This window comes from Anoplophora glabripennis, unplaced genomic scaffold (assembly GCF_000390285.2).
Source record: "Anoplophora glabripennis isolate ALB-LARVAE unplaced genomic scaffold, Agla_2.0 scaffold50, whole genome shotgun sequence".
NCBI lineage: Eukaryota > Metazoa > Arthropoda > Insecta > Coleoptera > Cerambycidae > Anoplophora > Anoplophora glabripennis.
Genome location: NW_019416330.1, coordinates 394,280 through 421,224, shown reverse-complemented (window position 1 = coordinate 421,224; position 26,945 = coordinate 394,280). Strand labels below are relative to the sequence as shown.

Genomic DNA, 26,945 nt, shown 5'->3' with positions numbered 1-26,945 from the left:
TAACACATTTGTATACACGTCCTATAAATGGCATCCTATTCAATGGAGTACCTAACCAATGCGCAATCACGGTTGTCCAAGATAATATCTCCAAACTACCTAATGAAAGCCAGTTAATTTAACCGGCTGGATAAATACAGCCTTACTTCTCGAGCTCGTTCAATGCATTTCGCTAATTACCTATGTGTATTACCTACGCTGAGGTAAACATGCTTTATGTATCCCCAATTCCATACTTTCATGGGAATAACAGATATTTTTACATATATTTATTTGTACTGCGTGGAATAAATACCTAATATATTTAGAAGAGGATGAAAGCATACATATATTATATTTAGAAGTGGATGAAAGCACACATATTTTTTAATTGGGGAGATATTGCTTTATTTAATCCTTTGATCGTCTAACTTTTCATTGGTAGATATACCCTAAAGACTAACTGGAATATTGGCTATTCATAATGAAGAGAAAGCTGTATGAGCTTTAACACTGAATTCTTTTGCTGCCATAGCGTTAAGTTAAAAACTGAATTCGATCTGAAATACAGTTGTTATTATTAAATTTAGAAATGGAAATAAATTCAGAGCCATCATAAATGATTACAAGCCACGTGACCAGTAATTTTGTTTGAAACAGTAATTTTATTTCCATTTTTTTCCAGGAGTAGGTTCAGAGAGAAAAAATGATCATGAGATATAACCAGTGTCGTATCATCCGCGAACAGTACACATTTATTCGGTGCAATAAAGTAATGAAGATCATTTGTGCATTTTTCAGTGGCGTCCTTCGTCCGTGTCTGTTTTCGTTTCAGTTCATTTGCTGCCATCGTTTTATTGTTTCTTTTGTTTCAATTTTAAATCGTATATATTTCAACTCAATCAGTTCACAGCTAATCTTTCTGAATTTTGTGGAATTACTTGTAAGTTATAATAGAAACAACATTTTGGGGTTAATAATATTTTTATCGCAGAACACCAGTATGCCGTTTACTCCAGAACAATATGCCTTTATTGTAATGGCCTACATGAAAGAAATCTTTAAAAGAGAAAAGATTGTAATAAACTTTATATACGAAGAATTGTATGCACACAACATGCGAAGCATTTATTTTTCTAGTGCTTTATAAACTTATACATTCGTTTTTCTAGCTGTTGGATTCCCTTTTAAAAGTCTCTCAGATAGGTCAAAATATATATCAACCTTCCCGTGAAGTGTATTTTTAGATTTTTCAACGAGGCAAAGCTGTAAGCTGGATGTAACAATTTAACGAATCTTTATTGTCGAATATTGCCCTAAACTAAGCCTGCTGTATGCACATGTGTTGTACACTTTTTTTGTTGTTCCCAAGAATGCGGTTCTTTGATCACAGTAACTTTTGTAAAAACTTTATATTTGGCGCAATTTCAATCAGCTTTGGCATAGACGCATAGAAATGTCTCCCTTGTAAGTAGATGTGACCAACAGAGAGAAAAACTTAAAAGGGGCGTTTCCAGAAAGAAGTGTTTTCTACAAAGACAGACGATTTTAGTATTTAATATTTAGGGTTGTCTGAATAACAATGACTTTGCTGTTATGGCACATTACTATTTTCAAGGGCAAATGATAACGACGTACAAAAAGCAACAAAAAACGCTGTCATATATATTTTTAACCTATTTTTTACATTTCTATTTTACTGTAATGAAGTCGTCATAAAGACTGGACTTAGGTGAGGATTGTATTAGTTTTCTTTATTTTTGATTTTAAATGTGATAAACCAATTGTAGAAATTTGCTTTGAAAATGTAAATAAACATCATTTTCAATAATCAAAAAATAAGTATCAAATTGTCACATTTTGACAAAATAAACACTAACAATATTTAAACTAAAATATTCTAGTTTCCAATAATATATAGTTGTTATTTACAACTTTAGTTTCAAAGTTATAGATTTGAAATTACATTAATTTTTCTGCAATTTTCCATTATTTTTAAGAAAAGTTTTCTGTTACTTTCCATTGAAAGTAATCAATCAAGTAACGTAAAATAATCGTTAAACTGATATTTGCCTTAATCGCGATTAGAAACAGAAAACAAAAACATAAGTGTTCTGCATACAATATATTTTGCATGATGCTGTCAGATGATTCGACGATTTTATTTTTAATAACCCTAATATACCACATACCTATCATAAAATATTTTCTCATGAAAATTACTATTCTCATAACAAATTTATTAACAACATTAATGAATACGAACAACAATAATAATGTTAGGAAATAGTTTCGTGGTGTTATTTCAATAAAAAGTTTTTCAAAAATGTAAAGGTGCTTTATAGTATTTTCAATTTCTTTTCATCTGATGTGGAAACTGTACAGGGTTTCATCAGGCTGCTTTTCTCGTAACAAACATTAACAGACAAAATTATATGTAAATCACATTAAAAAAAATAATGACTTTTTTAAAAAGCTTTATCAGCAGATATTTGAAATTGAAGAACTTTGTTATATTAAAGAGTTCCGTCACAAGATAAAGTTTAGTGTGTGAAGTTCGGGACATGCTGTATATTATTTCTAAAATAAAAATTGTTTCCACCTTATAGCAACCAACCATGGTTAATATTTTTTGAACGAATGAACTGTAACTGTTAATTTAAAAAAAGTGGTATATACGAGGATTATCATTTTACTTAGTTTCTATGTTACACTTTAACATAAAATAAAGTTTGCACCAAATTTATTTTTTTTTCTACACCATTTTTTATGACGGCCTTATTAGTTCCTGATACAACTTGTTTTATAAATTATAATGTGTTTCTTGTAGAAGCGTACTAAAAAAGCATGACTTTAGTATTGGATGAATTGTGGTACGAGAGAAAGTTGCAAAAATGTCAGGAATCGCTTTTTCAACATAATGACCTGAAACTTTATATTCACGCTAATCTTTTAGAGCGAAATTACTTTTCTTCATAACATTTTCCCCTACGGTTGAAAATAAAAGTACTTTACTCTCGGGCCGATTTGCAGTTTTCATCTGCCCCTCGTATACATATAACACACGTTTTATAAGGTCCAATGGGCGCTATTTTGATTTGACGACATGCAGAGACAACTGATAATCGACGGAGTTTATTAAATTTATACATAAAGTTTTTTGTCATATGGTAAACATTTTAGATAGCGCTGTATGTTTCCATTTGTATGAATTAGAGAAAAAGTATAAAATTATATGCTTAGTGTCACATTATTTTATAATAACCAATGGTCTAACACGTAATTTTTACATACAATTTTATGGGTGTATTTTTACATTATCCCTAGTTCTGTTTCACAATAAGTAATTCTCATTACGTATGAAGAGATAAATTTTACGGAGAGGAAGTTGTTGTGACTATGCATCTTCGAATCTTATAGAATCGTTTAGTCATCTACGTAAATGAAATCAGTACCTACATCTTTAAGATTAAATTTCCAGTACCTTGTTGGCACTTATACAACTAATCCCATATTTTAGAAATGAATGCGAAATCTGGCATAATTTTTTTCTAATACGTTTTAAATAATAAGATTTTCAAATTTGCCTACAATATAGGTTGGATTAAATAATACAACTAGGTAGATAAATTGACCTACTCAAGATAATTAGTTTCAGATATTAGGACAGATAACCTATATTGCACTGCATGTTGTCAAACTTGATTGATCTGATTTTCTATCAGTTTCTTGAATAACCTATACTATACCTATATTAATAATTATAATGTGTAATATATTTAAAAATACGTAAAATTCAAATCTTTGCCTACAGGTTTTCATTAACCAAAATATCCAACGGGGATAAAACCACTTAAAGAATAAGTAGTAGAATACAAAATANAAAGGGGGGTCCAAAATATAGTGAATCACCCTGTACATTAAAAAAAAGAATCATCAAAGTAAACTAAAGCCTTAAAAATTTAAAATAAATAAATCATGAGCTGGTAGAGAAACTACTTTAACCGCTCAGTTATTTGTCGAGAAACGAATTGAACGCATTAACGAAACGAACTTCAGTCAAGAACTTAAGACGCGCATGATTTTTAAATTTCTCGATTTCTCGATTTCTCGACACTTTTTTCTCGTCTCGAGTAAGGCCAGATTTCCCGGGAATTCTCGCTTCGAGAAGTGTCGACCAGAAACCCTATTAGGGACCGATACCGCCCTTGATTGCTGGGCCGTGGAGGTCCATATGGATCGCCGGTAATAAAGTTCGTTTTCCTTATCGCTGGACCAGTGGACCGCTTATGCTGTACGTTTTACCGCATATATGGGACCGCTCGGCCTAGTAAAGTAGGCGAGACAATAATTTCGAAAAAAAATCTTTGGAAAATTTTTTATAGCCTAATTCACGGAAACCCCTATTTTATAAGTAAAATAACAGCCGTATAACAATTTAAACACTGTCTATAATGAAAAGTAAAATAACAACTTTTTATTATAATGCTAAGAGTAATATGTACATTTATATACATATATGTATGAATTTCATTATTTGAAAAAAAAATGTGATAGTAACACTTATAATTATCTTATTTATGTTAACACGTTGAAGCACTCTAGGCAATAATGAGGCTGATCATAGCAATCAGCGCAGTACGTAGACACTTTCTTCACCTTGTTCTTATGTATTTCACCATTTTCTTTTTTCTGGTAACATCCTTTGCAGTATTTTCGGGTTTTGTGAGGACCTTTTTTTTCTCTAAATGATGTTCACGCTTTCTGAGTTGCTATTTAGGAACATGATTTTCTTCCTCTTCATCCAATTCCATATTGTCCTGTAGCTTTGGAAAAATCATTTTCTCGTACACATTTTTCCGAAACTTTGTTATTGTCGTATTAGTTTCATTGATTTTTTTATATAAATAGTGCGCATTGACCATATAGGTACCGAAAAGAACTTCTATAACAACTTTTCGATACCATTTTATAGACTTCCGTAGTGCCGAATTGGACGGACCGATCAGGACCGCTCTGGCTCGGCGATACAAATGTTCGTACTGGGCCGCAGCGGTCCCTTGGGACCGACGTCATATCTTCTACAATTTAGCTATAAAAACCAACTAAAACTAGTTTGTACCAAATTTTTTAACATTTCAACTCAAAATCACCTTAAAAAAACTAAAAAAAAAATTGGCCCGGTGATCACGTAAAAAACTGCTACAAAGAGATTGTTTCGTTTCCACATTTTACTTGGGATTGTTTCATCAGGCTGCTTTTCTTCTCATATCAAACATTAGCAGACACAATTATATGTAAATCACATTTAATAAAAGAATGACTTTTTTAAAAAGCGTTATGAGCAGATATTTGAAATTGAAGAACTTTGTTATATTAAAGAGTTCCGTCACAAGATAAAGCTTAGTGTGTGAAGTTCGGGACATGCTGTATATTATTTCTAAAATAAAAATTGTTTCCACCTTATAGCAACCAACCATGGTTAATATTTTTTGAACGAATGAACTGTAACTGTTAATTTAAAAAAAGTGGTATATACGAGGATTATCATTTTACTTAGTTTCTATGTTACACTTTAACATAAAATAAAGTTTGCACCAAATTNTTTTCTCTAAATTGAATTATTATTGAATAATTTTTTACTCAGATTTGGTTTATATTCTCCTTAGTCTTGAATTTAAATATAATTGTATTAAAGTAATAAACTGCTAAGCTACCACAGTGGTTTCCACACAGATCTGTTTTAGAGATAATATTTTAGGTCTCGATCAAAGGAATTGGTGAAGTGATCGAACGAATAGATTGCCATAACCTATACAGGGTGGGCCACAAGTAACGCCTCGGTCGCTAGTGACCAAACGGCAAATGTTACAGAAACCTGTATAGGTGGGTATGTGTAGGTTGATTACGGCTAAATTTTAAAAATATTTTGAAATATACAGGGTGTTCCACAAATAAGAAGTGGATCTTATTTGAGGAAGGGCGAAACGGGCGGTGACTATGAGACGCCTTCATTATAGCCATCCTTCTTTATCGCATGGATTTCTATGGCTTACTTCATCGCTCTCACGTAACTTCAGATACACCATCGGTACTTTCCTACCCTGTATAACACACGTTTTATGAGATCCTATTTTGATTTGACGACATGCAGAGACAACTGATAATCGAAGGAGTTTATTAAATTTATACATACAGTTTTTTGCCATATGGTGCGAACATTTTGGATACCGCTGTATGTTTACATTTGTATGAATTACAGAAAAAGTATTAAATTACATGCTTAGTGACACATTATTTTATAATAACCAATGGTCTAATATGTAATTTTTACATTATACCTAATTCTGTTTCACAATAAGTAATTCTCATTACGTATGAAGAGATAAATTTTACGGAGAGGAAGTTGTTGTGACTATGCATCTTCGAATCTTATAGAATCGTTTAGTCATCTACGTAAATGAAATCAGTACCTACATCTTTAAGATTAAATTTCCAGTACCTTGTTGGCACTTATACAACTAATCCCATATTTTAGAAATGAATGCGAAATCTGGCATAATTTTTTTCTAATACGTTTTAAATAATAAGATTTTCAAATTTGCCTACAATATAGGTTGGATTAAATAATACAACTAGGTAGATAGATTGACCTACTCAAGATATTCAGTTTCAGATATTAGGACAGATAACCTATATTGCACTGCATGTTGTCAAACTTAATTGATCTAATTTTCTATCAGTTTCTTGAATAACCTATACCTATATTAATAATTATAATGTGTAAATAATATATTTAAAAATACGTAAAATTAAAATCTTTGCCTGCAGGTTTTCATTAACCAAAATATCCAACGGGGATAAAACCACTTAAAGAATAAGTAGCAGAATACAAAATATAACTCTAAAAATTTAAAAAATGCTTCAAAGTACAGTATAACAAGAATTAAAATAAATCTAGGCAAAAAGAACATTAAAAATATAAATAACACATAAAAACAGTACAAACCTTAAAATGTAAAAATAGCAAAATGTGATATCGAATACAAAAATTAATTTGATACTAATAACAAAAAAATTAAATAAAACACGAACAATGGAAAAAACTACATATCTCTTGGACATTTCTTTTATATCAATGATATTTTATATCAATCATATTGCAAGAAATGATATCGAAATTCTCCATAATATTATCACTACTTTGATTTAAGGACGATTTTAATAGTATATTGGTACAGACAAAAGGTGACATAAACAAAGTACTATTTCTGGAGTTAAACATGGAAGCTTTGTATGAAATGTTTCTAGTGATAAATTTACATTTAATGTCATAATGAATGATTTTNTCACTACTTTGATTTAAGGACGATTTTAATAGTATATTGGTACAGACAAAAGGTGACATAAACAAAGTACTATTTCTGGAGTTAAACATGGAAGCTTTGTATGAAATGTTTCTAGTGATAAATTTACATTTAATGTCATAATGAATGATTTTATGTGAATATGTGTGCATAGTGCGACTGTTAGCAAGTTGAAGCTGTTGTAGAAGAATTCCTGTGGAGAACCACGTGTAAGACAAACCCTATTCAGCAAAAGCTATCTCTTACAAAGAAGTATATGTTACCTTACATAAATGAGTTTCAACATAACTGAACTGGATTTATAATAGTGTCTACATATTCACCAGTAACCAGGCTGCAATAAAGACCTTAGACCCGAATAAACTGTACTCAAAACTTGTGTGGAACTCTATGCATTTCCTAAAGTACCAGTACCATTAAGCTGTGTCGAGTATTATTACACAAAGGTGTTGAAGGAAATTAAACAGCAGACGAACTTGAAAGAAAGGAATCTGAAGCAATCTCCATAGCGCCAGAGGCAGCATTTGACATTCCTTACAGTGCAAAGCAGACTTTGGGCAATGGGTTCATAAGGAACATTGTGACTCAAAACCATGGCAGATTCAAACCATGAAAATATTAGATGTTTCCTCAATGAAATGCTAGTTGTGATTAAAGTCAGGTTCAAAGATCGCAGGACTGATAAGAAATGTGTAGATAATCCAATCTGTTAAGGTTTCCATTGGGTTGAAGAGTTTGTTTGCCTGGTTTTTGCACCCCTGAAATTAAATGACTTTGGAGAATCTTTCCTAAATGCAAAAGAATTAATCACAACAGAATGTTTATTATCCAACTACTATTTAAAAACATCAAAGACGTTACATTAAAAACCAATACCTAGTTAGTTTATTTTGCACCTTTAAGATGTTCATTTGTTTAACTTGATAGAAAAAAAAATGTAGTAATATATTGATATTAATATTTTAAAGCAAGGGTTGTTTTTTAGAGACTAATTTTAATATATTGATATTAATACTTTAAGGCAAGGGTTGTTTTTTAAAGACCAATTTTACCTAATTAAAAATGTTGGAATTAAAAAGTAGATAAATAAAAATAATTTCAAGTATTTTTCTTAGTTTCGAAAATCACTTTAATTTTGTTTTTAATACTGACGTTCCTTTTTGGATACGTCAGCCTTTTTCGATGTGGATTTTTGGTTAGGTAAAAATTCTATAAAAACAACTTTTAGAAGATGAAAGCACAAAATTGGCTTAACTAATATTCGATTACATTCCACCTTAAATAAATATATTGTGTACAAATTATTTAGTTATTGACAAGTTGGGACAAGTTGAGACAAGTCAATAAAAGTTAAAAACGTCTGGATATTTCACAAATTCTGTATAAACTGAATATAATTGAACGTGCCTTTGTTTATAAAATTTCTCCAGTTATAATATTTATTTAGAGTTTGTCAATTTTCTTCGAATTCTTATATTCTATATTTATTTATCAGTCTTTTAGACATACATAGTAATATGAAAGCTTTGAGTGTACAAGGCGACCTTCATAGTTATTAGTTACAATACAAGGAAAGCCAATTTTTTGAGACCTCCTAAATTTAAATTAACAAAATCCAAAAAAAATCCCTAAATTTAAATATGTATAATAAACTAAGCCCAATAACTAGATCGTTACAATTCATAACATTTAAAAATGAAATAAGAAGTTATATTACAAATAAAGCTTTTTACTCTGTAAAGGAATATGTTCAAGATACCAATATTATTTAACTTCCTTGTATGATTTTCTCCTGAGGTGCACTTTTTATTCTGCCATTCTCTTATGTACTCCCTTTTTTATTGTATTTTAGATATTAAGTTGACTTGTATTAAAACTTGTTTTAATAGTTCTGTATAGGATTTATATATTTTTTAACTTACGTGTTATGACAGCAGAAATGGTTCTACAGTTCAGAGTATAATTTGTGCAAATATATGTAAATATGTTGTATAATTTTATGTTCTGTGATTTTTGTTAAAATTGTTTTAACGTTGTGTATAGGATTTATACTTTGTACTTTTTTTTATAACAATACCAACTCTTTTACTGTTCAAATTCTAACTGAAAGTTGTTATTCCACATTTGTACGAATGTATGTAAACAGTGGTTAAATAAATATCTATCTATCTATCTATACAGATAGACGAAAAGATTAACTTTTCTTTCTCTTTAAGGATTTCTTTTTACTGCGCTAACTAATTAACAAATACGGCAGGATTCTTTTTAGCTATTTATCGTCAATGCTGCTGGGTAGTTAAAGAAAATAATTATTTAAATACAGATTCGCTTAGAAAGTGTGGTAAAAAATAAAAAAAGCTACTAATTCCACCTTCTCAGATTGTTGTATAGTGCCTGTTCTAATACTATCAGCTTTTTGGAGATCACGTGACATATGAAATATGTGCGCTTATGATTTTTACATATTTAAATGTAGGAAACGCATTGTAGCCACGTTACGACAATACCATTCATTATTCGGATCCATTTTTAACTTATTTTAGTGGAAATGAAAACAAAATTGACGAATTATTATTATATTTTATATATTATTGTAAATCTGCTTTTAAATGTAAAATAAATACTAATTATAATTCCACATTTTCAATAATAAAATCGCCACATTTGGGCGATATAAATACTAACAACTCCCAAGTCACATCTTAATTTCCAACGACAAATCATTGTTGTATAACTTCAACGGAGTTTTAAAGGTGTTTCTAGCTTTAAAATTATATCGATATGTCGATACGCCTACTATAATGTATTTCTGGAATTTGTTAATCATATTTTCATAATGCTGGATTTTATGTATTACATCGTAAATCGAACGTGGGTAATTATTTAATAGGAAATTAAATTTGTACCGGTATTTCAAGTTCGAGCAATGCAAAATTTAATTGTTGAGAATGCCAGTTTTATTTTCCGCGTGATTGAACGAGGCAAAATCGCATCATAAAAGTTAATACCCCGTAAGTAACATGTCACATGTAATATAGAGATAACGATAATGTAAAACAGTAAAATAATAAGGTGTTAATAACTACTCCGTTATTAGTAAATTACCGAGGAAAATAGATGATTTAATTGATTTTTAATCTATTAAGCATTGATATCAAGTTAACATATGGGGGAATTAAATGCAACTGTTACTGGATTATGTTTTATTCGATTACACCAGTGTTCCTCAACAACAACACGCTGAGTGCCGTGGTAATTTAAGTTAATGCAATGGAAAAATTGCTTAGCATTTATTATATCAGGGTCGCTGTTTTCCAGTTTCTGAACAAAACACTGCAGCCCAAATGAATATGTTAAATTTATAAAATTCAAATCAAATTAAAGAATAAGTTTTAGAAGATATCTTCAGAAAATAAAAATAAATACACAGAAAAACAACAGAAACAATTTATTTTGATCACATAAAAAATACTCTTCCAAAATATTACATGTAACGAAAAATCTATTTCGCACATAACCATTTTACACACAATTATAATATTTTTTTAATAATTTGAATCAGAATGTATAATATCTTTCTAATTAGCGATTTTGTAACACAAAATAATGTAGGAGTAATAAACTCATTTTCGTTTTTTGAGTAATTTGTACAATGTAAATTTAAAAAAAAACCTATTCCAAATAAATATCTTGCTACGATCACAAATATTGCATTGGGCATACAGTAGTATCGACTTATTATTAAAGAAAATTAACAAGAGTTCAGGAGTTAATTTTTCACAATAAAAATTTAATTTGAATGAACAAAATAATCTTCCTACGTCTACAATCTCCATAAAAAATCTATGACAAGATGTGTTTGAGTTTCAAACACACATCTTGACTGAAAAAAACTACGGAAAATTTCCGTAAACATTTAACACACCTAATAAAATTTTATTTGCAAAGAAGTTGTCAAATTAATAACAAATCGGAAATAATATCAGTCAGTGACATTTATTTCAATTTTAATTACTGTTTGAAAAAAAATGTGTATATATTTGTATTCATGAAACTAACTTCTACTGCCAAATGACTTTCAGCAAAAAGATGGCGAAGCTGGCTACCATAAATGGTAATTTCGTCACTTCAAAGTAATTTTTAGTTTCGGTTACGTATTTTTTGTTAAAAGCATCTGTTATTTTCGTAAGTTCTCCTGTAGTATAGGTCACTAACAAGTTATGATTAAAGTATCCAATGTGACTTTCACAACTGTTATTTCTCATCCTATTCAGGAACTAATATATTTTTAATAGAAGTTTTTGAAAAAGAGTGACTCTAAAGGTAATTTTCAAGTTCAGGAATAGTTTACATGATTTTGAGTGGGTCTATTATGCTACTTCAACTATGACAAAGGATCCCGCACAATACTTATGGAAAGTGACTTTCGACTATTTAGTTCTGATCGCGTGGATCAAGTTTTAATGGGCACAAAGTCTAAAAGTCCTTTGTTTTCGACCTACGATCCCTAAAAGTTGATTTTTTCCCCTTACGCTGCATAGTAAGAATACAGCAATGATTTTTTTTTTTGTAAAATTACATTACATTCCGACCGGAAGTAGCCTATTCGGACCGGCAGTTAGTTTTTTCAAATAAAATAGTATTTTTTTTATTGCGGATTTCGATTCAACGCCGATAAATGTGAAACTTTTGTTTAAAACATTTTTTCCAAAATGCGTTTTTTGAACCCTAATTGACCTTTGAAGTGGACCTCGTGCCGATTCTCGTATACGGCTACTTCTGGTCGGAACCGGGTTATTTAAATAACTGACGTTCTAGTGACTGTAGTTAAAAACCGACAAGTTATTTTTTTGTCTAATCTTCATTTACGCAATCCTGATTAAGGTTATAATGACTTTGATATTGGTATTTGTTACTGTGTTAGTTGTACTGCAGCATACAAATAAAGTTTATGCAACAAATTTTATTGAATTAAATTGTGCATCAGGGAACTCTTGATAAGTACAATATGTCTTGTATTATGTTCCTTTAGACAATAATATCGCGGATAGGACATTTTCGAGTTTCTCTTTTATTTTCGCTAATTTTCCTGGTGCATGGTTATAGTATTTTTAATAGCATGGAAATACTTATTTTAATGAATGATAATAGTTTCTTTGCACAGCTAATAGGTAGCTGCAAAAATGTACTATAATAATCCATTATCTCTGTGTCATTGACCCATATACTATAAATATATCCAGTGCACAATAAAGCCAAAGGTTGATCTAAAAGACGTGACGTGACTTTAATAGCTCCATGGACTGTAACAGCTAAAATAAAAATCTGGAGAATATTCATTATTATAAATTTCCCGCAAGACCTACACAATTGAGATGGGTCCATAAATCCTTGTTATACTGATATCTGAGCGACAATGGCGTCTTTAACAGAACGATAACACTCTCTTTTGATAAATTCTGCTGCATTTGAGCAGGTTAAATCTTAATTTTGATTCATAGCAAAAGTAAGAAGTAATTAGAAATCCAGGGTTGCGACCCCGTTTATACGTAAGATTTCAGTATCCATTTCTTTTAATCAGGGCTACTGAAATTAGAGGAGTGTTTCACTTTTATTACTCAAAGTTTTGTATAAAGGATGCTTTTGTGAGGTAGGTGAAATTAGATGGAAGCATTTTGTTTTTATATATTACTGAAAATATTTATGAATAAAGTTTACCTACACTGTCGTTAATATAAAGGAATAAATTTGATCATAACCTACATTCATTTAGATGCAAATGTTACTAAAACAGATCCAATGGTTAAACATAAATTGGAAACTACCTGTTAATATTTGAATTATGTTATATCTATATTATACTATTATACCGCGTGTGCTATTTTGATGATGTATGTATTGGGATTTCGGAAATTATAAGAGACAGAAAGATGACCAAATGGGGAAACTATTAGATTTTTCTTTTGCAATCTTAATGGTACTTGCAAACTACGTTTAGTTGCTCGGGTTTTCGAAATATTTGACTGAAATGTCTTTTTATTAAAGTATCTTGAAAACCCAAACATATAGCACCGGTTTATCTATTATAATTTTTTTACAGGAAATAAATATACATAAATTACTGCAAAAAATATAAAAATAAATTACTGAAAAGTAAATAAATTTATTCAGAAATATTAATTTTGTTTTATTTTAAAATCAATTTGTTTTTGTTGTGGGTCACTAATTCATTTCTTTTTTGTTTTCAGGAAGAAGTATGAATAATAAAATTATGCTAATTCTAGTGAGTTTAGCTGTGATATGCTTGGCTTTTCCCCAAAAGAAATTAGCGGAAGCATGCAACAGACCAAGGGCGTTCAAAAATTCAGAAGTTTTGGCAGAATATATCAACTGTATTAAATCCTTAGCGAGCGATCAAAGGTGATATTCTTGCAGTTTAAAAAATAACCTTAATGTAGTAGTGTCAATAATTATAGCTTTTTACACGATTTTTGCTATAGTTTCCATTACGGTATCCAACGATCACTTGTTGCTGTTGACGTAGGGGTGGCATATGCTTTATAAATTGCATTATAAACATTATATTGCAAGTTTCTGATAAAAGTTCCAGATTTATTGGTTTTCGACAAAGGAATATTCGTTCAACATCTTCCACATCATCTATGAAACTGAAACTCATTCTTCTGCACTACCTATGCCAAAAATTGCTATAACTTGAAATTACAAAATATCTATTTGTCACTCCATTCAAAAGAATTCGTTCGTACTGTCTTCATGAAAATGTGGGCTTTGTCAAATTGACTGAAATTGTACATACTACTTTGCAGACATCATCAGCAGAACTGACATAGACCGTTGTAAGTAGAAAAGAATTGATTTTCGAACCCAAGTACTGTGGAGAGTTTTGGTCAGTAACACAAAACCAACAACTTACCACAATTTCAGCCAATTTGACCGAGTCCACATTTTCATAAAGTCCTTTGTATGATTTAACTTTGCTGAACACTTTTGTCCTGCATCCTGCGGATGTCCTTAACTTAAAAAATTATTTAAGATCGATGTATCAGTAAAGCTTTCACTATGGAATATTCCGACCAAAGACTGGAGGTTTTATATCCTTGTCATGCTTTCTCAGGTGTTAAAGTTGACGTCGTCACATGTATTTTGAAACTTATCTATTTAATTAAAAGTATAATCACTACTAGACATTTTCAACTTGATATTTTTAATTCAGAATTTTAAGAACAACAATGGCGACTTCAACTATAGCAATTTATTTACAATATTGTTTCCTTAGTACCCAATATGACAGTTCTACAAATATACATAAAAAATTAAACATTTGTTAGGAGAATTTCCACGATCAAAAATAAAATTATACAATTTATACACGTGTAAAAAAACTTGTTTTGGTTAAATAACTATAAATTTCTATGTATATTTTATTTTTTTAATACAAAGTTTAAATTGGTATGATCGTTATAAAATCCAGTTATTACTTAGGGGTATACAATGAACGTTTAGTACCATTGACTGTCATAATCAGTAAAATCAAATTTTGATGATTGTTTTCCTTTATAATGGTCTTCTTTTTATGGAATATTCTTTCTTCTACAGGTATGGAAAAAGATCTCAGCCAAGTCAGTTGATACGGATCCTACATCCCAAAGCCTACTTGGACTACGAGCCTCGTCCAAATCAAGACCTTCAAGAACTTTATAACCTACTGAAAAGCTATGACAACTGAATATAGAAGAATCAAAGATTTTTATTTGTGTAACTCAATAAAAAATAAATTCAGTATTAAATTTTCATATGTAAATGGTTATATTTTATTTATATGTAAATTGGTATAGATAACATCTTGTTCCATTTTTTATGTTGGTAATGTATTTATATAGTAATTAATAAAGTGTGTCAAATTTTCAGCATTCTCTATGATCATTATTTTTCACATGAGGAAATTTTAAACAACTATCAGATAGTTTAAAAATCACAATTTTGAGTGTAGTTTCGACAAATTTTTTATGTTCCAGCTTCTATCTAGTACCACGAGAATACAGCTATGACGATCATATGCTGTTTAATTTCGAAATGATTAACAGTCAAACTATAATAATCAATTCAATACTCAAATAAATGAATATATGTAGAAATCATACACAGGCAAGTGTTTTAATTAAATGTAAAGGCTGAGAATATATTGTACAATGTTAAAAAGAAAATTCAGTAAACATTAATGGGTAGATCTAGTGTTTTTTGGAGTGATTTTGTTTATTAGCCGTTACAGTAATATTGCTAGTGTCTTCTAATACTGGTATGATCCAATATTGTTTTGTCTTTACCCACATAGTTAATTGAAATTCAATAGACTTTAATTACCATATTATATTTAGTACCTTAACACACTATTAAATCGTGAAATGAGTATTACTGATAATCTCTTACAAAGAATGTGTATTATTTGGAGATATACGAGTTATTCACTTTAGAAGGATTAATAAATCTTTTAAATGTTAAGATAACTGGAAGCTGATAATATGCTGTAGATAGACAGATAAATAGATAGATATTTAATCGACAACGATCATTTGGTATTACCAATTCACGATTGGTAATACCAAATAAAAATCCCGAAACCTCGGTGGAGTGGTTGAAGGGGTTACATGTAATTAAATAAAATTGTTTTTAAAATCGATTGACGTGAACTATGGATATTAAACTTAATACATATAACTTAGTATTAGATACTTCCGAAACATACTTTTGTTTTTTGAAACGTTTTTAACTTTATTAAAAGGAGAAAACTACCAAACTTTACTTGTTAATGAACAAATTGCAAATTTTGACTATGCAAAAAGGCCATGATGTGAGCTTATAACAGTTTATTATTTTTTTATTTAAGTACAGAGTAAAATAAACATAGACAGTTTACTTTTTATTATAGAAGAAATATCATTACGAAAAAGTTACATTAATTTAAAAACCATTGCTCTTTGCTGCAATATAAAATAAATTCAAACTCATAAATTAGTAAGCTATATTGCCATATTTACGATAAAAACATTACATATTATGTTGAAAATTATGTTCTCTGGCTATGTACAAATTTACTCTCCTGTGCATATTTCAATACAAATTTTGAAGTTGTTGTTCTGTTATATTGTTAATTTCTCGAATAATTGCTGCCTCTAATTCTTCGATGTGATGCATTTCAAATATCCAAACAAAAAATAATCTAAAGGGGTTAGATCTGGTGACTTTTCTGGATACAAACCGCCATTAATCAGTCGATTATCATAAAATTCTACAAAAAATAGAATTGTTGCTCTTGCAGTATATACGGTTGCTCCATTTTGTTGAAAGTAATCTACTTGTAACTCAGTATCATGTAACTGCTAAAAATGGCTTTAAAATAAGGGTTCGATATCGTTCAGCATTTATAGTTTCGTAGAAAAATATGGGTCCTATAGATACGTTTTCTTGACATCGCTATCCAAACGCCTACTTTTAAGGGATTTAAACAGGTTTATACAAATGCTGTAACCAAGCCAGATATCATTCAGTTTAGAATAATTATGTACATTATTATGAATTTACAAAGAACAGTAATAAACGTACAGTGACGGAACTGGCATTATTTTTTAAATTTCATGAATAGTGGTTTATAATAGCTTTGTTTTGGTTCCTATAAAATCCAGTTCCGAACCGTTCTAATCATGCGCAGTCTGAAATATGCGTTCGTGTTTAGTTTGAACGGTTCAAAATTTCGCATATGTTTGTTTTGGTTTTATTCGAACTTGATTCGGAACTATTCTGAAACATCCGAAGTAGTTCTGGCTTTATAGCACGAATTGCTTAGAACTGTATTATTCGGCGCATGCGTAGTTATTCCCATTTTCTCAAACTCTGTTTGTCATTTATAATTTTTTAATTTCCCGTTTTTCGTTTAAGAAAAGTATCTTTTTTGAGTTTTATGAGTATATTTTTGTAATGCGTTCTGGTTTTCAAATAACTCCGGATAGTTCCGAATCGTTCAGAATTTTGTCAATTGCGTTTATAATTCTGCGATGATTCTGGACTATTCAGAAATAGAGAACCAAAAGAAAGCTAATATTTCAAAGGTTCAATTCCTGAAATCACTCTTATAGAACGTTTATGTATTATAATTTAATTGTAACAGTAGTTTTACTCCATAGAGTGACATATCTTGGAATGAATATAACCATAATAAGCTTGAAGTAACGTTTACCATTATTTTTAGTTGGCGTAGGACATATATTCAGGAGACCAGATTAATGTGAAGTTTAATGTAATTTCACTCTTATCTCTTAAGATATAATTATTTAAGATATTAATTTCTGCGTTTTTCCTCTATTCAGATTAAGCATGTTGTATTCCGCTTTATCTTGACATTCATCAGTTAACTAACGTATGAAGGTTGTCGATAGTTTTATAGTGTGTTACCTGTAAAATAAATGATAAAAGTCCTAATATAGAACCTTGTGGAACCCCATGCTCAATTATTTTAAGATTAGACTTTTTACGATTAATGTATACGAATTGTTCACGATTTTGTAGATAGCACTGTAATATATTTAAAGGTATACTTCTTATTCTTTTTGTTAATTTCTCATAGGCTTTCTTTGATTAACAAGCATTGGGTCTAAGTTAAATAAATGTCAAAAATTGATTCGCACAGGTCGCATAACGCAGATATGTTTTCACATTTGTAAGAATAGAGATGATGTGACAAATTTCATATCAACTAGTGCTGATTTATAGGATAACGAGTCATATTATACTTATATTACTCTAGTGAAGGATTTACTAATGCTGTGATGGATTTAAAAATGAAACTCAAGTTTATCAGAAACATTCCATAGCGAATAGAGGAGTATGTAGTATTCGAAAATTAGAAAAAACACAAAATCAATGAATACTTATAGAATATCATTGTAATAAATTTATTTAAATTATTGATTCATCTCTTGATGGATTAACATTTTTGTCGTTAATAATTTCCAGCGCTACATTTTTTTATAAATATTGTTTTTATTTATGACATTATATTTACAGGAAACAAGAATATTAATTATATAATAAATTAAAATCTTCAATAATTTTTTTAGCATCATTAAGCGCAATGAGATGAATCAGATATACACGAGCTCAATATTGGACTAAAGAAGTTACCTTCTGGGCAGTTTAAAATAAACGGCTCTCCATAGTTGCATGCAATGAACCTTGTACAATCGTTTGGATAAGAAGTGATAAAGAAGAGATCTCGAAACTCTGCGCATATATCCGATGGAGTTTTGCTTTCCGTTGTTGTCGTCGGTGGGACAGTGGTAGGTTCTGGAGATTCTGTTGTTTCAGGTTCGGGAGTTTCTGTTGGTTCAGGTTCAGGAGTGTCTTGTTCAGGAGTTTCTGTTGGTTCGGATTCTGGAGCTTCTGTTGTTTCTGGTTCGGGAGTTTCTGTTGGTTCAGGTTCAGGAGTGTCTTGTTCAGGAGTTTCTGTTGGTTCGGATTCTTCTGGAATTTCTGTTTCTTCAGTAGATTCTGTAGATAGCTAAAAAACAAATTATCGTATTACTATTTTACTTTGTAGTGGAGAGAGAAATTAATAAAACTACTTACCTCAGGTGCTTCCGTTGGTTCTTCGGTGGATTCTTCTGGTATTTCAGTAGGTTCCTCTGGTACGTCGGTAGGTTCCTCAGGTGCTTCAGTTGATGGTAGTTCAGTAGATGGCATTTCAGTAGAAGGTGCCTCGGTAGACGGTGCTTCAGTTGACGATGCATCAGTAGGTGGTTGCGCGGGTACAGTAGTTGGTATCGGATCTTCTGTAGACGTAGTGGAGACTACACAACCAACAACATCAGGCCAGTCACAAGTTTGTATTATTGGATTGTAGTGGGTTCCTGAAGCACATTCCATTACTTGGGATCCCCATGGCGCGCACACGTAATATCTTGAGCAATTAGTCGGATCTGGCCAAGATACTTCATCAAGGCATTCTTCAGTGGAGAGTAGTGAAGCTGCGAAAATTGTTGTAATTAACACACATTTGGCCCTTAAACTGTAGTGTAGTAATAATTAAAAAAGTGTATTGTGTGTCTTTCAAACTCGATAAAATTTGCAGACTCTTCCTACAATAATTAGTTGCAAAAGTAATTAATATCAATTAATTTATTATACTAGTAATTTTAGTAATTTATATTAAAATGTCTTCAGAGTTTTTTTTTAACTATAGCAATATTAATATTTTAAGCAAGTTTTTGTAGGCTCAGTTTTCAAATAGCTTCTACATACATAGCTGCTACTTTGAAAAAGATAATTATAATTTTGTGATGACAAAAGCAATTTGATTTGACATCCATGCCCAAATTGTCGTTTATACAGGGTGATTCAAAAAACCGCTGACAGACTTCTAGGGTAGATAATACATGAAAAATTAAGACGAAAAGTCTTAATAAACATAGGGTCGCAAATGCCTCCTTAAAGAGATACAGGGCGTCAATATTTCTGTAAAATTAAACATTGTCTGCAATAATTCCAAAATGCCTGAACATTTCTATTTCAAATTTGCTATGCGTAGTTAGCACCTTAAGACCAATGTTTGATGTACTGCTCAAAATTTTATGAGCAGCAGTGTCGTAGAGACGGGGTCAACGTGACCCTTTTTTTAAAAAATTTCTACGCCACAACGAACAAACGGGCACTATTTTCGTGTAAAGTGTTCAATTGTCTATCGAATTGGTATCTTGCAAAATTTTGATTAAAGCAACCATTTTTAAGAAAAACACGTTTGTAGAAAATTTGTGAACCCAATTTTATTTTCATTCATTTTAGTTTCGCATAGTAGGCTTGTACTATTCAAAATAAAATTAAACATCGGCTGTCACTAATGTCAATAATAAGTGTACAAGTGAGTTAAGTAAACTAGCTTATAAACTTCTCTTTGTCATTTTTACGGTTATTTAAATTACTTCAGCTACTTCACTATTTTCGATAACAGTATGAATTATGAATATTCATTTGAAGAGATGACAGAATTGCATCTACGTTATGGTCTAGCGAATTTTGTTTCCCGTGATGCAGTTAGGCGGTACAGAGAAATGTTTCCTGCACGAAGAACACCCAATCGGCAAATGTTTGATAATATCGATAGAAGATTAAAAGAAACGGGTAAATTAAAAGCAATAAAAATTCATTCTGAACGACGGCGTTATGCTAGAACTTCGGAATCTGAGGAAATAGTCCTGACAGCAACAGAAAATAATATGTTAAGTACCCGACAAATTTCTAGAAATTTAAACACGTCACAGTCATCTGTTTGGAGAAAACTTCGCGAACAACAATTGCACCCTTATCACTTTCAACGTGTTCAACATTTACTACCTCAAGATTACCCACCAAGACTAGAGTGGTCACGATGGCTGCTTGGCAGGCTTGCAGAGAATCCCAATTTTTCCGCGAATATCTTATTCACAGATAAAGCATTGTTTACGAGAAGGAATAATTAACCACAATAATCATTTATGGAGCGACGAAAATCCTCACGTCATTCGAATAACAAATTTCAGCATGAGTTTTCAATTAACGTTCATGCTGGCATTATTAGCGATACGCTTATTGATCTTTTTAGGCTACCAAATAGACTAGATGGTCAGTCTTACCTTAATTTTTTAATGAATAATTTGAACAGCTTGTTAGATGAAGTACCACTGGATGTGCGGAGCAGCCTTTAGTTCCATCATGACGGCGCTCCGGCACATTTCTATCAACAAGTAAGAGATTATTTAAATATGACATACCCTATACGGTGGATGGACGTGGTGGTCCAATCCAATGGCCCGCCCGTTCACCGGACTTAAATCCTCTGGATTTCCACACTTGGGGTCATGTTAAGGAGCTGATTTACGTAACCCCAGTAAATTCGTAATACGCCCGGGATATTTGAAAGAATAAGAAGATCCTTAGCTCGGAAGGTAGAAACGTGTGTCGAATCGCAAGGTGGTCACTTCCAGCGTCTATTCTGATATTTTACATTATTTCCAGTTATATAATTTTTATCATTACATTTTCACCCTTAAATTTGTTGTTTATTGTTTACGTTATTTCATTCTGACAAAATTAGTTGAAACCTAAATTACTAAAAAACTGTAGCTTTAATCAAAATTTTGCAAGAGACCAATTCAATAGACAATTGAACACTTTACGCGAAAATAGTACCCGTTTGACAAAATTGGCAGTGACGTAGAAAATATTTTTAAAAAAGGGTCACGTTGACCCCGTCTCTACGACACTGCTGCTCATAAAATTTTGAGCAGTACATTGGTCTTAAGGTGCATAGAAAATTTGAAATAGAAATGTCCAGGCATTTTTGAATTATCGGAGACAAAGTTTAATTTTACAGAAACTTTGACGCCCTGTATCTCGTTAAGGAGGCATTTGCGACCCTATGTTTATTAAGACTTTTCGTCTTAATTTTTCATGTATTATCTACCGTAGATGTCTGTCAGCGGTTTTTTGAAACACCCTGTATAAATAAACAGGGGTTCTTTTCACGTGTTTTTCAAATACAAATTTCTGAAAAAGTAATTTGAAAATTCCGGAAACTACACTACACAAATACCACAGAAATTTGCTTACGGTTTGCTAAGACGCAAACAGCTGCCAAAAGTAGCACTGCGACACTTGTAGTCTTCCACAGGTAGGTCATATTTACTTGCAAATATCATTTATATCTACCGGCCAAACAAAAAGGAAGAACTACGTTGGATCATCTTTTCGCTTAATATTTATATACAAGTTTTTTCTATCTCAGATTGTGGATAAGTCAGATCACTTTCTAATCTCTTAGCTTAGAGTCATCCTCAAAATATTTCATGTATCCAAGCATCAAAGATTCATAGCTACATATTGTAAATCATCCTGTGAGCGGTATATAATTCTGTCTGCAAGGAATTGGGAAGACATTTAATCAGTGATAAGTTTGCAACAGATTTATGACTGGATAAGAAAAAAATTCGCAAATCGCAAATGTATGGAAACAAGACAATTTCTAGCCATATAAATTGTAAAAGTAAAACATAAATTCACACACTTATGTTGGAAATTCAAAAAATGTATTTCTTTGTTGAACGAAGTCTAAATATTAATCACTTCATCTAACATTAATGTTAATAGAAAAAAAAAGATGCAAACAATTTTTTCAGTGGCACGAAGTTGATACCTTTACGAATATCTTCTTAACATTATGAAGAACCATAATAACTGTTCTACTGCTTATTTATAGCCTTATGATTTTCTTCAGAGTTTTTATACGATCTCTTTGGTGAGGCGTAAATATTAGAAGATATTGTCAAAAATATTTATAATATGGGAACCTACATTATGAAAATCATGGTAAGGGTGTTAAATTAGAATAGTTTTAATTATGTATCTTTTCGCTGGGTTTATAAAACAAAGTGGCAAGTTACAATAATATTTATATTAATAATAATACAAGCGAGGTTATTCCTTTCGAGGAATTATTTTCTTCTCAAATATCCTTTATCGGTATGAAGAGTGAGGTACATCAAAATTAGTATTAACTTTAAATTATTTTTTTAGTGTCTACATAAACGCTATTATAATATTTAAATATATTATCATTAAAGTTCATATTCTAATGTCAGACTAAGTGCAGTGTGATGAGTCAGTCACACAAGTGCTTATCAGCGGACTGTAGAAGAGACCGCTTGGGCAGTCTAGAATGTTGGGATCCCCATAGCTGCACGCAATAAACTTTTTGCAGTCACCTGGATACGAAGTGAGGAAAAATAGGTCGGGAAACTCTGCGCATATGTCTGACGGGGCTATGGTAGGTTCAATTGGTAAATCTGTTCCAGTTGGTTCAGGTTCAGAAGATGTTGGTCCTGGTTCGGGAATTTCAGTTGGTTCAGTTCCTTCTGGTGTCTCTGTATCTTCAGGGGATTCTGTAGACGGCTGAAAAATAATTTTATTAGATTAAAACCAATAAATAATTCACTGAAATCAATTTATGATTACATCCATAAAAATTTCAGTTGTTTAAACTGCTATGCAAAAATTTCGTAAGGATGAACGGATTAAGATTATTTACTTCTTCGGTTTCTGCAGGATTCTCAGTTGTTTCCTCTGGGATATCTGTTGTTTCTTCGGTTGCTGGTTCGTCGGTTGTCGGTGGACCTGTGGGTATAGTGTTTGGAACTGTTGAAGGTGCTTCAGCTGGGGTGGTTGATACAACGCAAGCAACAGCATCAGGCCAGTCACAAGTTTGTATTATCGGATTGTAATGGGTTCCACTGCCACAATCCATTATTTGAGGTCCCCATGGCGCGCACACATAATATCTTGAGCAGTTGGTTGGATCGGCCCAGGAGATTTCGTCTAGGCATTCGTCACTCGCGAGCAAGGAAGCTGTGGAAATTTTTATAATTAATTACACCCGATATTTAGGATTCAATTACATTCATTTAATTCACACAATTTTTTTATTTTAAGCTAGAGAATTGTATTAAGATATCAAAAAATTAGATCAATAAGAAAAGGACGTTGACTTTAAGCTTTCTTGTACAGGAGAACAGCAAGAAACTACACTACAGTAATACATAACAGTTTCTTACGGTTTGCTATGACGCCGACAGCTGCCAAAAGAAGCACTGAGGCACTTGTGATCTTCCATAGACAGGCCATATTCGTATGAAATACAATATCTACCTGTTAATTAAAAATAGGAAACTACCACAAATCACTTTATTGCTATATTTATATAAAAATTTCCCCTCTCCCATAGTGGATAAGCTAAATGATTTACTAATCTCTTAGCTTAAGAGTTACGCTCTGTGTTATCCGTCACCGGGTAGTAAATATTTGCGAAAGTGCATGGTGTAAATTACTGTGCGATGAGTGTGTTTTCTATGGGATGTCACGAAAACTTCTAATTTTTTAATCATTTGTAAGTATAACGGAAAAAACGTGGAAGGGCCATACTTCGGATATTTAATTTTCTATTATTTCGTACTATTTATTTTAAAAGTTATATTTTTGGGCATTTTTGGGAGTTACACTGTAAAAAGGTCGGTGTGACTGAAAACAATAAACGTTCGGAGTCAATCCATTGAGTGAAATTATTGAGTATATGTTCACTCAATATTGGGCATTTTGATCATTTTACTCATTTGTGATTATATTTAAACTAAAACTGAGTACTTTCACTTAAATATAGGTACTCTTAAATAAATTATTCACGTAAACTCGTATTTGGTGCACCTGTACCTAAATCAGAGTAAATGTCCTCATTACTGAGTGAGTTTGAACGTATTTTAATTTCGAATAATTTGAATGTAATCTCGATCACAGTTGATAGAGGCCCGTTAGATGCTCCTGAAATGTGTGATCGCCAGGAGAACAGGCCTTAGCCGGCGGCGGCGGGTCTCAGCTGACGCGTCTCAGCCAAGACAGGAGGAGGCCCCGCGAAGTGAATTATTAATTATTTATGAACGATTTATTTTTGCACTCAATATTTAGTTAATTAAAAACCAAGTCTGAGTAAAAAATGATTCAATCATAGTTAAATTTAAATCATATTAGAGAAAAAGTCAACTCTAAATTGGTTTTATATATTCAGAATAGAGTCAAAAGTCGCTCAATTGATAGTTAGCAAAAATTCGGATTTGAGTAAAACTCACTCATTTCTGATGTACTCATACTAATAAAGTGAACATTTCATTTAATCGGATGTGGACAGAAATTGATACATTATTGAGTGAAATTGAGTGAAATTTGAGTGAAATTTTTTTACAGTGTATTTTGAAAACTATTGTTATTTATTGTATGGATACAAACCGGAAAATCCCAGATACATTTTCTGTTATAGGTAGACAGCAGTGAATGTTGTTGAAAAAATACAAATAAAAGATAAATGAATAAGGAAACATTATACTGTGTAAAAAAATCACTGAAATTCACTCAATTTTACTCAATAATGTATTAATAATGTCTCTACACACCCGATTATGTGAAATTCTCACTCTATTAGTGTGAGTACAACTAAAATGTTACGACTAACTATTGCAACAGAAGTGAGTGAATTTTACTCAAATCCGAGTTTCTAAACGAAAACGTAACCCTTTGCATAGATGCTTTGAAGAAAAGAGAACACATTACAGTAACAAAAATAAAAATGATTTTAGATATCGTCTCCTTTTGTTTAAAAAGTAGAGTATTCTACAAGTTTTATTGCATTCTCAATTTTCTAGGCTGTTATCTCATCTCTCAGTATAAAAAGTAGATGGATAGATGGGTGGATGGGTGGGTTTTATAGGTGGTACAGGTGGATGAATAAATATGCGTATTCATGCATGAACGACTGGATAGAAAGATGTATGAATTCATAAATGGGTGAGTGGATAAAGAGATGGATCCAGAACTCTGCAACACGAATTATACCATGAAAATGGCGGTTTTAAGCATTTTCATCTATTTTCTGTTTTTGAATGAAATTGGACCAGCTATGATGATAAATTGGAATTAAACGAGTGAAAAATCACACGTCTAGTGAGCTGGTAGAATAATTTGATTTTTTATAACTGTCGTCGGTCGTAAATGACGTTTTTTTGGGAATTTTGACCTGTTTTTTTAATTTTCCCGAAAATTCAGACCCGTTGGGCCAAATCTGAAGGCAGATTCGGATTCAGCGGAAAAAAATACATGGAAAAACATGGGTCTGAATACCAGATCCGATACTTTTTCTTTTTTTGTGGGGCTGTGTAATTTAACTATCCGTTTATTTAACCAAATATTAATCGAGACTCAATATATTGTTGTTTTTAATTATTGTAATCAAACCACTGCATTTAAACATAATTTTCACCGAAATAACCAGATTAACGGACACTTGTCCAACACTACACGCCATACACCACGCCACGAGATGACCTAATGGGGATGGTGGGAATAGACAAAGACAATGCACGATAATCATAGAATGGGGACATTTACTCGGATTTAGCTACAAGTGCACCTAATAAGAGTTTATTTGCAGAATTTATTTAACGGGTACCTATATTTGAGTGAAAGTACTCAGTTTTAGTTCGAATATTATCACAAATGAGTAAAATTATGAAAATGCTCAATATTGAGTGAAAATGTAGTCAATAATTTCACTCAATGGATTCACTCCGTACCTTTATTGCTTTCACTCACACCGATCTTCTTATAGTGTAGAGAGAGAAAAAGGAAGAATTTACGAAATAAATGAATAAAGTTAACTAAATACCAAAACTACCTAAAGATAATTTAAACAAAATTACTGAAACATCTATTTAATGAATATTTTGTTACAGAAAAAATATATATTAATGGAGACATGGAATAAGAATCATTGCATTACATTATACAGGGTGATCCATTATCCATTATCGAGCGGCTGTATATTGGAAACTAGACGTGCTACGATTATGGGGTAAAAAATCTATTAACAAATACAGCTAAAAGAAATTGATTTAAAATATTTTCAAGTTTGTATCGTCACCACTAGGAGGCGCTACTGCTATAGTATTACAGAAAATT

The 26,945-nt window shown here is 31.4% G+C and overlaps 1 protein-coding gene across 1 annotated transcript; it reads right to left on the bottom strand.

Annotated features, from left to right (window-relative positions):
• Positions 1-18,297: 18,297 nt before the first annotated feature.
• Positions 18,298-24,103, bottom strand: LOC108914316 (cell surface glycoprotein 1). Its single transcript, XM_023454125.1, has 5 exons — positions 23,999-24,103; positions 23,476-23,792; positions 23,032-23,339; positions 18,987-19,425; positions 18,298-18,918 (listed from the first exon to the last, which is right to left on the bottom strand). Exons 1-5 carry the CDS (start codon positions 24,066-24,068, stop codon positions 18,484-18,486), a joined length of 1,569 nt encoding a protein of 522 aa, XP_023309893.1. The 5' UTR covers positions 24,069-24,103; the 3' UTR covers positions 18,298-18,483.
• Between the last annotated feature and the right edge of the window lie 2,842 nt (positions 24,104-26,945).

Bases quoted from the DNA above. Each gene is read 5' to 3' on its own strand.
- LOC108914316 (XM_023454125.1), bottom strand. From the start codon at position 24,068: ATGGCCTGTCTATGGAAGATCACAAGTGCCTCAGTGCTTCTTTTGGCA. The intron at 23,793-23,998 runs GTAAGAAACTGT...AAATTTCCACAG, and splicing joins TGTCGGCGTCATAGCAAACC to CTTCCTTGCTCGCGAGTGAC. The intron at 23,340-23,475 runs GTAAATAATCTT...ATTATTTTTCAG, and splicing joins ATCCTGCAGAAACCGAAGAA to CCGTCTACAGAATCCCCTGA.